Source organism: Pituophis catenifer, unplaced genomic scaffold (assembly GCF_029215685.1).
Source record: "Pituophis catenifer annectens isolate HBS135680 unplaced genomic scaffold, rPitCat1.0.hap2 SCAF_1, whole genome shotgun sequence".
Taxonomy (NCBI): Eukaryota; Metazoa; Chordata; class Lepidosauria; order Squamata; family Colubridae; genus Pituophis; species Pituophis catenifer.
The window spans coordinates 100,659,626-100,672,838 of NW_027256881.1; the positions used below are offsets into that span (position 1 = coordinate 100,659,626).

The 13,213-nt window shown below is 35.6% G+C and overlaps 1 protein-coding gene across 1 annotated transcript in view; it reads right to left on the reverse strand.

Moving 5' to 3' along the window:
* The window catches only part of CDC40 (cell division cycle 40), a 43,754-nt gene that overhangs the window by 24,536 nt on the left and 6,005 nt on the right, over positions 1-13,213 (reverse strand). Inside the window, exons 2-3 of the mRNA XM_070932814.1 lie at positions 7,978-8,064; positions 3,364-3,493 (exon numbers count right to left, since the gene is read on the reverse strand). Coding sequence (XP_070788915.1) covers positions 3,364-3,493; positions 7,978-8,064 — 217 coding nt within the window. The remainder of the gene's footprint in view (positions 1-3,363; positions 3,494-7,977; positions 8,065-13,213) is intronic.

Sequence of the window (13,213 nt, forward strand, 5' to 3'; positions counted from 1 at the left end):
TTACAAATAACAAAACAAAACAAAAATATGGCAGGATTCCAATCACAATAATCTATTCACACTACAAAGTGTGAATTGTAAATTAATCAAAAGTAAGGGATCATGCCACCAGATTGATGTACCTTCCCCCTCCTGTCAGCGCACATTTAAACAGAAATTTTCAGTGATTAGGTATTGCTTCAGAGTATGAATCACGGTTAACATGAAATCAACACTGAATCTTTTGGCATTCCACTTCATACCCCTTATACAGTTGGATGAGCACTCTTTGAATGATTTTCAAGCTAACTATCTATTTAACTGTCATTATATCCATTCTACATTAATTGACTTACTAATCATGAGATACATGCATGTGGGATAATTGAAAAAAGATGATTGCAAACTACTCCAATTTGCATCTCCTCAAATGGCCTCCAGTGAAATCTGGCCATGTTGGTAAGTTGATTTCAGGATTTTAAGGATAGAAATTAGAATGGTTTGCTTCTTAGATGTTTCTCATTCTTATATTCTCCTTAATTCACCCACAATTAACAATGGGCTAAAATGCAATCTTGCTTCTTCTTCTGACATCCTTACCTTATTAGTGACTTCAATAATGAATCTCCTATCAATCAGGCCAAAACTGAAACCTCTAATTCTGGAAAAAAAAACGGCCTGCTCTTGCTCTATCATCATATGTCAACCGAAATCTTACTAACTGAATTTCCTCAACAAATATCACCCTCCTGTCTTTGGGATAGCAAATACAAGCAATTTTATTTGCTATCCAGTATCTTCTTTCGGTGGCTTAAAATGCAAAAAACAGGGGGAAATTGAAGCTCAAATCTCTTTTTCTTCTCTGTCTACAATCTACAATATTTCATTTTACAATCAATAGTGCTCCACAAAGATAGGCCTGGAAGACAGCCCAGGATTTGGGTGAATCAAATGTATTAGTTCCTGCTGTTTCTTGCTGCCAACATTCTAGTTTATTTTATTAGCTTGATGTAATTGAACAATGATGCCTTTGTCCAATTCTTGCAACATTTAGGTAAAGGAGCACATTCCTGTGCAGAGAAGCTTGGATTCTTGGCGACAGAGGAGATGCCTTCTCTAACTCCTAGCATTTGGCAAATTCTTCTATTGTCGGTGTACATGGAGACATTCTTTGCTACTGCTGAAAACTGAGAAAACAAATTGCTAGACTATTGCTTAGTTTGTTTCCAGAGTAAAATTCAACTGTTTACCTTCAGAAAATATAAATGTTAATATAAGTAGTATGTAAACCAGTGGTGGGTTGCCCCCGGTTCACACCGGTTCTATAGAACCGGTAGTAAAACCGGCGGGAGGCTCCACCCACCGACCCCAATGTCATCAAAATGTGCTTGCGTGCGGCCCTGCTGCAAACCGGTAGTAAAGGTAAGTAGAACCCACCCTTGATGTAAATATATATTTGAGAAACATTTAAAAATATACAGATAAAACACACACATTCTATACAACCTGCTGTTCTTTCTCTTTCATTTACAAACATCAAATTAAAATGAATACTAAAATATTTCAAGCTTCACAGATGATCAGCTTGTGTTGATTTATTTACTTTATTATAAAGAATAGTAAAACTGACCCGAAGGAGGAAAAGGAAATTCTCCAAAATGAATTAGGCATCTTTATTTTCAAGAAATATTTATTTGAGGTTCCTATATATTTTCTCAATTGATCTCATAGATTTCAGAGAATGGGCCTTTCTCGCTACCTCCAGGCAATGCTATGGATTGACCCTGGACCTAGAATGCGGGCCATGAATTCTACAAGGTATTTTACAAAATAAAGAGGGATTCTTTTCTTTTGTGGTATAGAATTTTTCATTCCTTATGGTACTTTTTAAAAGTTGTATTTATTAATTATTCCATAAAAATGATCAGATAGAGACATTAGTCTCATGGAATGGCTATAAATAATACCCCCCCCGCCCCCCCCCCCAAAAAGAACAATGACTTTACAGAGCAGGGATTCTTATATGTATCATTATGGAAACATCCGATTTGCAGAGTTTTTAAAAATAGATTCCCTCAAAATGAACGGGAGTCAAACTTTCTCTATACCTGATCTTAAGCTCTGGAATGTAGTCCCTGTTGAATTGAGGAAATTCGTCTTTTGAAAGACTGGCTTTTCAATACTATGCTTAAACAAAGTTTAAGTGTAGTTGGTATAAATTATTATGTTGTTTTATTGTTATTTTAATATGACAATTATATATTCAGACAGAAATTATTCTAAGCCACTGAAAGAAGATACAGGATAGAAAATAAAAATTGCTTGTATTTGCTATTCCAAAGACAGGAAAGTGATATTTGTTAAGGAAATTCAGGCCATTTCCCCTCCCCAGAATCAGAGGTTTCAGTTTTGGTCTGATTGATAGGAGGTTGATTATTGAAGTCATTATTAAGGTAGTGATGTACTAACCATATACATCCCTAAGGTAAAGGTAAAGGTTCCCCTTGCACATACTTGCTAGTCGTTCCTGACTCTAGGGGGCGGTGCTCATCTCTGTTTCTAAGCCGAAGAGCCAGCGCTATCTGATGATGATTCCATGGCCATGTGGCCGGCATGACTAAATGCCAAAGATGCACGGAACACTGTTACCTTCCCACCAAGGTGGTCCCTATTTTTCTATTTGCATTTTTACATGCTTTCGAACTGCTAGGTTGACAGAAGCTGGGGCAAGTAACGGGAGCTCACTCCGTTATGCGGTGCTAGGAATTCAAACCGCAAAACTGCCGACCTTTCTGATTGACAAGCTCAGCATCTTAGCCACTGAGCCACCGTGTCTCCATATACATCCCTACTACAGTACTAACTATGAACTTGGTTACTTTCAAGTTATGCTGAAAGTTGGATGGAAACAATGCACTGTAATACAATAGTTTGTTCAATAAGTGGTACAAAAGTGAACATTTACATCCAACCAGAAATGTTATATTTATTTCATCATAATCTTTTCTACACAATGAAGATTATTGCAGATATGTTGCAGAGCTGTATATATTGCCAGCAGTATTTCAATATCGATTAACTATTTTACTCATTCAGGAATTGTATAACTAATATTAATACTATAAAAGCTTTAATAAAAAAGGTGAATGAGAAATTCAATTAAATAAACAATTCAAACCTAGATGTTTTCTGAACATTTTCCAATTAAAAACAAAGTCTTCAGTCACTTACTACTTGCCAGAAAGACCAATGGTATATGGACACAATTTATTTTTAAAGCTTTGGAGGTTCTGAGAAGTTTGGAGGTATATTAGAGCATGGCATTAAAATAAGCATAACAATTTTTAATCAGTTCAAATATAAAGAAACATACACATATATTACCATAAGTTGCAAATGTTCTTCTCTGTTGTTCAAACATGAAATCATTAATATGTGCTGGTTCCGTATATCCAGAAAGCATGTTCCTGGGAGCAGCCATCTGTTGAGTCCTAAATGGATTGACTGGCCCAAACTGTGTTAAAAATAGTACAATAAAATGTTTAGTAAGATTTGATCCATATATGGAATTTTATTTACAAAGATATCCATGTTGAAATATTTATTACGTTAGTGTCTTATCTTTCACTCAAAGAACTCAGCGCAGCATACATGAGTCTATCCTCACAACAATTCAATATAGTTAGGTCAGAAGAAAGAATGATTGCCTAAGATCATTACCGAACCTTCACAAGTGGGCATTTGAACCTCAGATTGAACAACTGAAATGTAACACAATCTGAAATTAGTTTTGTAGACAATGGGTTAGCAGTTTCCAGGCATTATTGAACTCAAATAACGTGCAAATTCAGCAGATTTGTCCATTGGTCATAGAAGATGTGACATTTAGTCTGTTATCAGGAGGGTCACCATTGCCTATCCTGCTAAGGTTTAGTATGGAATGTGAGGATCAAAATCAAATCTTTGCAATAGTTTCCAAATTTATACCATGTTTCCCAGAAAATAAGACCCTGTCTTATATTTTTTTTTGAACCCAGAAATAAGAGCTTGGCCTTATTGCCATGCGTTCAAAAGCCCAATTGGGCTTATTATCAGATGTCTTATTTTGGGGGAAACGGGGTATATAGAAATCTGCCACCTCATATAAGTAAAGTTGTTACATATTTATATTCATGTGATTGGTATGTTTTATTCAGTAATAATGACTGCTAAATAATCAATTATGAAAGTGGAAAGGGAGTCAATAATCTCACTTTCAGAATTCTTACGGTACAATATACAAATTGTAGATGATAAAATTATATTAAAAGCCATAGTTCAATAAGATTTTCCCCTCATTTTGAGAATTTTTATCCAAAATAGCAGCATCAAGAAAATTAAACTACAGATAGATGTAAAATATTCCATTCGCTCAAATAAAGTTAAAAGGATTGAAAGCGTATAAAACCAGAAATTCCCCCTCCAAATTATTCTTAACCACTTTGTAGCATTAGAGTTGTTAAAATATTATTCCTAGTACATCCCACATTCTCTAACAATGTTCCAACACCTACAAATTGGAGTACTTTATAGCTGAATATAATTGCTATACAGCCAGGGAGGAATTCATTATATGTTATCTATGGGCTATCTCGGAGTTTTATTCTCTATGTGTTTCCTATTTTTGTCTCAGTAGGATGGTCTGAAACAAGATGGCTGAGCTGCCTTCTGTACTTCACAATGATTTTTTTTTTCACATTAGCGAAGTTAAAAATTCTGCTGAAAGCTTCAACTGATTTTTTTTTTCTGTGAACCATGCTGAGACATAACACATTTTACAATACCTCCAACCCTGTTGGTGACAGATCACTGCAAGAGAGAAGCAGAATCTGTAAAAGTCACCACATTCGGTTCGTCTGTGAGTAAGAGCAATTTAGATTTCCACTCTTCACCATTCTGAATCCAACCCTATCAGACTTCAATATTTAATTGATTGCATTGTAATGTTTAGATTGCAAATTATCTTCATGTCAGAGCTAAGATACTATATTCAGTGTTACTTTCTGTTTATGCAATGGCAATCTTCTTCATACTATCCTACCCCTGTTGTATGCATCTAAATCAGTTCTGGAAAGCCCTTTATCCACCAGAAACAGGCATATATGTCTGCAGATAAGAATCTGGTTATAATATATTCCATTCTACTAAAGCTGGGAACTGTTTCGAGGGAGGAATTCGGGGAGAAAAGCCAGCAATAATAGAGTGCAAAAGCACTGATCAGATGAAAGGTATATATTCCTAATAAATTAACTACAGCTGTTATATAAGGCTGTTATTCTACCTGCAGAGATGCCCGCTATATGAATCTTAAGCCATCTGACAAAAAAGTCAAAACTGCAATACTTAATGAGATTCATTTCATGTATTATTTCCTCATCCTCTGGAGACATCAGACATGTTTTGCATCTTGAATCATTCCCCTGCTCCCTCATATTTAAATCTAAGATCAAACTAACCAAGTAACACATATTCTTAACCAGCAAAAATCATGGCAATTTCATGTACATTTTACAATCAATATACGTTTTTCATACTCTTGGGAATACAGATCACCAATATCACAAAAAATGCATTCAGTGTTCAAAAAATAACATTTTAAGTTTTGACAGCCATGTTTTCACAACTGATAGCTCAATGATATATTGAGACAATTGAAACAGTATACAGATAGACTTGACTTACAGCCATAACTTGCCCAGAATTAAGGTTGTGCTGGTGGTTAAGTGAATCATCATATGACTATGTCCAATTTTATGATCTTTTATGTGGCGGTCATTAAGTAAGTTCAGTGGTTGTTAAGCAAACCCATTGTCTATAAGTAAACAATGGTTTCTGGCAAAAAAATGTCACAAATCACATTCATTTGACTGCAAGGCACGGCAAATGGCCATAAAATGCAATCATGCGACATCATCCCCCGTATCAGAATTTTGAATCCTGTTCATAAGTATCTTTTTGGGGTCCATCATAACTTCAGACTATCACTAAGCGACTGTGTAAGTCAAGGATTGTCTACACTTATAGTAGCTGTTTTTTCCTGGAGGAGGTATTTTTCTGAGGAATGTTCAATTTTATGATTTTTAAAAAAATTAATCTGCAGAATTAATTAATTTAAAAAAAATTAATTTCTCCAGAATTTGTAGAATATGTAGAAATTTGTATTCAAATTTTCTTCCCATACTTTTAATTTAACTAAAAAATTGCCTGTTTTATTTCTTTTAGGATTTAAGAAGAAAAAGGATTGCAAATATAAGGAATACTGCTGCTTTTTGCCAGTAAATATTATTTTTTATTTTTGCCAGAATATTATTATTACAAAAATATGGCATTTATGAAACTCACAAAAACACATTAAATATGGACATTTATTACACATATCTTCAATACATCAGTTCAGTGCAATTCCTAATTGATCACGCCAAAACTCCTTGAGAATTAACACTGCTTTCTCATCTTTTGATAAAATTAGCATTCTTCAAGAGTACAGATCTAGCATTTAATCGATAAAAAGATAAAGATAAAAAAAGAGAGTACCCAATACTCCACTTACTGTGTAATTTCATAAATGCAAGAGAAAGAAGTGAAAGTAACATTTGGCTATGAGATTACAAAGCTATGAATAAGATCATTCTTTTCCCCACATCTTGCCTACTATTTCCAAGTGAAAGTGAAATAACTAGAGTATTGTAAACAGACCAGATGTATTTTATATAAACGAACTCCATTATTTAGCTTTATTATTTCCAGTTTTAAGGAACTGTATTGTACAAAACAAGAAACTAATAAAATCTACAGAAGAACAGTCTCAGGGGAGATATGTCAGCAATCTTTAGATATTTAAAAGTCTGCTATACATAGGAGGAACACACTTGTTCTCTGTTGCTCCAAAAATGGTAGTACCAATACCAATGGGCTGAAATTGCAGATATTGGGAGAAATTTCCTGATAGTAAGGCTGTCACACAACAAAATAGGATGCCTGTATATGTGGCATGTTCTCTTTCACTGGAGATTTTCAAACAGAGGCTGGATTGCTGTCCAAAGTGCTTAAGAATCTTACACCAAGCAGGGATTTGGACTGGATGATTTCTCAGGTACCTTTCAACTATATGTTTTTATGAAATGTTTTTCTATTCTAATTATCTGAAATCTGAATTTTTAGTTAGAAAAAAAATATTTTTAGGAGAAAGATTTTCCAGTTTCATAGTTCAAGCTCTTTATTAAATACTGTAATTATTTTTATTATTCATTTTGGTGTAGCATTTAGCGTACTGAACAGTTATAAAACAAAGTCCTAATTTCCAGCCTCAACTTGAAAATTATAGGTTCTTCCTTCAACTACCTTCTGGTTGAAGAAGGTATCAATCATACTTAAATACAATAGGTGATGTTGCAAAACTGTACATACATTATTTAATAACTAACAGTATTTTTCCACATCTTATTGAACAATCTTAGCTGATAGTATCAAGCTTAAGAAATCATAGTTCATCTCTACACTAGGTTGCTGAGATTGCAGCTAAAATATTGTGTCTAATTCTGCCCACTGCATTTTTCAAAAAGCCACAGACAAACTGTAGCATGCCCAAAGGACAGGTGATAAGGAACTGTTAAGAAAACCTATAAGAACAGTTGGAGTTATGAGTATGGAGAAGAGAAAAGGAGGCGGGGGGGGGGGGGGGAGAGAGACATGACAATGGCTTTAATTATCTGAACAACTGTCATGTAGAAGATGGGGCAGAATTGTTCAGAGTAGCTTCAGAGTAGCTTCAGAAACCAGGACAGGATCAATTGATTTAAACTACACAGAAGTGGATTTTGGTTAGACACCCCCCCAAAAAGACGCTAATGATCAAAGCCTTTAAATAATGAAATACTCTAAAGACCCTCTTCTAACCTTTACATCTATGATTTTATGATAAATTGAAAGCAATTCACATTAAAAAGCTAATTTACTTACCTCTGGTGCAAACATGGTGTCATACTTTGGATTATACTGAACTTCCTTGGTGGTTGGATCAAGATGAACCCCTGTTTCCACATCTTCCTGGAAAATTCAACATAGTTTTAATGCACATACTTCTCAAACAGTACATCTTCTATATTATGGTAGCTTGATTAGAAAATTCTATTTCAAATTCCCTAAGATTTTACTTTATTCTGGGATATGACACTATCAGAGCAACTTTTATATAAACTTCTTATAAAGCTGGCATCTGAAAAACGTCTTTTTTTCCCCCTTTGGGCAGTAGGACTTTCTTAGGTTAGGATAATAGTTTATTCACCATAGTCTACCTGCCAATAAAATATATTCGCTTGAGGTTGAATTTTGGAGTCTTTAGAGCTGCTCTCTGAACTTACCATAATTAACTGAGCCATACCATAACTATATCATAATTTATAACTAACTTAACTATAGTTTTGATTGAAAAACCATGAGCATCTGAGACCAAATTAAATCCAAAAATGCTTGGGTGTTTTTGGAACCTTAGGGCTCCCATCAACAGGTACACAGTGAAACAATATTTAACTCCATTCAAAAGAAGACATTTTGATTCTCATCCAAGAAGCTTTTTGGATGAGAAGCGAAATGTCTTCAAAGAAAAACCAGAAAGTCCAGTTGCCTCTTGAAAAAGGCACCTTTGGGACAACCATGACCTGGATGATTGAGAATCTCCATAGACATCCCTTCAAAAGAGACAATAAAAAGCTAAAAATAAACAGGATGACCAGAACATCTCCTCACCAGCAATTAATACCCAGATAAGCAGGGATTAACACCCAGATTAAAACCAAACAAATAATCAAGCAGTAAACTGCCTCATCAAAGAATTACCAAGGAGAAAACAATGCCCCCACCAATATGGACAGGGTAAACTACTGTATATAAACAGAAAGCAAATATCACTCCCTTCTAATATTGAAGATATAATCTAGTTGGATAACAAAACATCTTCAACCAAAAAACCAAGCTCAGAGAACCAGCGACTCCACAGTGTGGTTGACAAACATAATTCTCTTAAGTCCTACAGGAGGCTGTCCCCTATATAAACCAATTAAACCAATACAGAAGGCCCAAGCAGGGAACTTCAATGTGTAAGAATTAAAGCAAACACCAGTATCAAAGACCAAAGAAATATTAGTTAAGGCCACATAGCACTGCCAGCTCTATGAAGAAAAGATGCATTAGTGAGACAATACAGAAAAATTATGAACAATTTACTCCTACTAGTACACACCGACCTTCCCCATTTATCAGTTGGAAAGCACAAATCTAAGAAGCCCCCACTAGCACTTACACAACATCTGCTTAACAACTTTAACACTAATTGGCGGTGAACAGCCAGCAGATAAAATACAGAAAATACAAAAATTAAAACAATATTAAAAACCAATTAAATTAATTTGGCCCACAGTTAAAACATACAGATGATCCCATGCAAAAGGTGCCAGGTTTTGAACTATCTCACCAGCAATGGATGCCTCTGAACAGGATTCACACCTCACATGGCGTCTGCCAGGATTTACTGTATCAATGGGGTATAGAATCCTCTCCTCAGAGCAACCATGGGGTTCCACATCAAAATTCTAGATCACACTGACTGGCTGTAAGCTTGAAAGCATATATTGGTCCAGTATTTGACTTTTTTCAGATAAACAATGCTGCGTTTTAGTGGTTAATAGCCTAGACATTGGTATCTGAATACAGATCCTTTTAACATTCATATTTTACTGGGGGTTTTTTATTTTATTTTAGGTGATATGTTAATAAATTCATGTATGTTATGCCATATCTTTGGGGAAAAAAAGACTTGGACCTTATTATCAAAACCATTTACTATTTATCTCAAACATCAGTTAACTTCTCCAAAAACTAACAATCCTTGACAAACAGTTCCTATTCTTGTGATGAAAATTTAACCTTAGTAAAAAAGGCCAATTCTATTCAGGGCTGCATTGATCTAATGCTAACCCAGAGATTCAGTACCAAGGAAAGCAGAATTATGCAATCAATTTATGTTTTATGGCAAATTCTTAACTTAAGGAGTTTAATAAAAAATGTGTTTTAAAGCAAAATTGCCCTTTAATTCTGAATCAGATTTTATGTATGCACAGAAGCTTACAGAGTATGGGCAAAATTTCTCAACTGCATCCAAAGTTTACTAACCAAGATCTAACAGAAGTTTATTTTTTCAGTTCAAACACCATATGGACAGCTCACAAGACAAAAATAAAATAACAAATCTATAATTAAAATGTAACATAAAGCAATAAATGGATTTAGTTACAGACACAAATAACAAATTATTGTACCTATACTGTCTAGTAGTTAAGGAACCAGGTTAGAAACTGGGACATCTGAGTTCTAAACCCACTTTGGCCATGAATGCTGGCTGGGTGACCTTGGATCAGGCACTCTCTCTCTCTACCCAATTGATCTCATAGGGTTGTTGCTGTAGGGAAAATAGGAGGAGTATGTTTGCTGCCTTGAGTTGTTTATAAAAAACAATAAAGGCGGCATATAAAATATATAAATAACATTATACATCATAATATTTCAGTTCATACAACTATAAGGAAACCAAGCATTGACTCCCATCACTAAGAAATCCACAGAGTTCCTTTCTGGTCTTAATAGCATCCCTCCCATGCTACAAGTTCATAACCTATGGGGTTTTAAAAACAGTAATATAGAAAGTTGATATTGTTCAGATATTGACCTAGCAAATAATGTCAAATTCTATATCTTTCTTTAGAGTTTGGACAAACAGCAAAATCTCAGGAACAATTTACTAAGTGTTTTCTGCATCTAGACTTACTATTCTAAAAATAACTGAACCAGTGATAATTTAGTATATCAGAATGGAATGGCTTTATGAACTCATTCGTTCATGAAGAATTTTATAAAGGTTATTCAGCTCACCAGGTTATTCTACAATGAAGTCCATTTATACATCAATAAAACTGGATACAGAATATAATATTATGAAACAATTCATCCCATTCAACCAAGGTGGATTTGATTTAAATCGAGTTGATTTAAATCACAATTTAAATCATGATTTAAATCACTAGTAAAAAGGCTTGATTTAAATCAACTCAATTTAAATCATAATTTTTAAAGAGCAACTGTCATCTCTGCTACTCCTTTGACCCACTGTTGACTCACCGATAGTCCCAGTGGTGCAGAATATACAGCCTCATGCTACATAACTAAGCACCATTTCCAATAAACTAAATTATTTATGTATCTTAAATAGAAAACTATCTTACGATAGATTTTTACCCCAAAAGTTTTTTATTAAAATAAATTCGATAAAAATAAAAAAAAATCTGATTTAAATAAAAAAAATCTGATTTTTTTGATTTTTTTAAAAAAATCATTGATTTTTATCCACCCTGCATTCAACATAAATGAATTTAGGAAGCAGAGTAAGGATAAAAATCATCTCTCAGATTCAATTTAGTATTCAATTAACAAAAGAAAGCTATATACCTTTCCCAGAAGGGGAATATCTACCTAGTGTTGTGGTCCACCAGCAGCCTGCAGAGCTGGTGGTGGAGTTGGACAGCGATGAGGCTGAGGAAGTACACGGGCCAGTCCTGGAGGCTGGGGAAGGCCCTGATGAGGGCTCTGCATCTGAGGCAGAGATGGGGCCAGGGCCATCGGGGAGTGATGTGCGGACTCCGGAGTCTCCAGAGGCTGACAGTAGAGAGGCAGAAGAACAGGAGGAGCCTGTTCCTAGTGCACATATGAGAAGAGCTGCCAGAAGGCAAGAGCAGATAAAGCAGAGAGGACGACTCGGGAGTAGGGCCAAGAGATGATTGGCTCCTCCCATAAGGCTTAAAAAACCAGCAACGGCTCTTGGCCTCTTTGCAATGTTGATAAACTTGGTTCTTATCTTGCTCAGTGTCCTCTGCTTCTGAACTTTTGCCAAGAGAAGCCTTTGGCAGTTTGCCTAATTATCCCAAGGTCAGGTGATAAACTGTGGAATGGTGTTTTGAAGAATTTGCTTTAATTTAATTTGGACTATGCTGAGAATGAGTTAATTCTCAGCTGTTCTAATAAAGTCTGTTGGTTTTATAACTGTTTGTATTTAATACTAACTACTTGGGCCTGGGTCACAACACCTAGAGAATTATTTTTCATAAACATTCTACCTCCCCTACTTGGCTTCATAGTGGACAAGAAAATTGAGTGGATGATTGGAAGACACACACACACACACTGAAAAATTTGTGAAAAGATGGGAAAATGGTAGTACAGTAGAGCCTTGGTAGTACAGTGGTCTAAAGCACCCTGTTATTAACACAGCTGCCTGCAATTACTGCAGGTTCGAATCTTACCAGGCTCAAGGTTGACTCAGCCTTCCATCCTTTCTAAGGTAGGTTAAATGAGGACCCAGTTTGTGGGGGCAATAAGCTGACTTTGTATAAATATACAAAAGTATGAAGGCTATTGCTTAACGCATTGTAAGCCGCCCTGAGTCTCCGGAGAAGGGCGGCATATAAATCAAATTTAAAAAAAATGGATAGAAAAATATTAAGAGAAGGAAATGCTAGCAAAAAAGCAGTAGGGTAGTATGAGGCTCTATTGTGAAGAATGAATATCAAAATAGTAAAAGTGGAGGTACAGGTGATCCTCACTTAACAACCCTAACTGGGACTAGTATTTCCATCACTAAGTGAAGCAGTCATTAGATGAAACATCACATGACCACACTATTTAGAGACAGCAATTTTGGTAGCCTTCATTGCAGTTATTAAGCAAGGATTGTGCTGTTTTTTGAGGAGCATCTCATGTTTTCTTAGTCCTGCTATGCTCACCTTCACTTCACCTTCTCCCACTCTTTTATGTCCCCCCATCTTTGTCCTTTTGGCTGCCTTGCACTCTGCTATTGCCTCCCAGTTGTCTTCTTTCTCCTGCTGTGATGAGGTCCTATCTGACCAAAGTCTGGACTTTTGTTAAGCATCCATGATGCTGTGTGAGACCCTTGCAAGGCCTTCATTCAGCATAGGGAGGCCTTGGAAAAAGTCAGCAATTGCCTCAGCTAGGTGTGTGTTGTCAGCAGTGAGAGGAAGAAGACAGCGAAGGTCAGCTGTCAGTCAGTTGAGAACGTTAGACTGCAGAATGGCCAAAATGATCTGTTTGAGTGGCCTACTTTACCCTTCTCTTCCCACCCCCAAACTGAGTA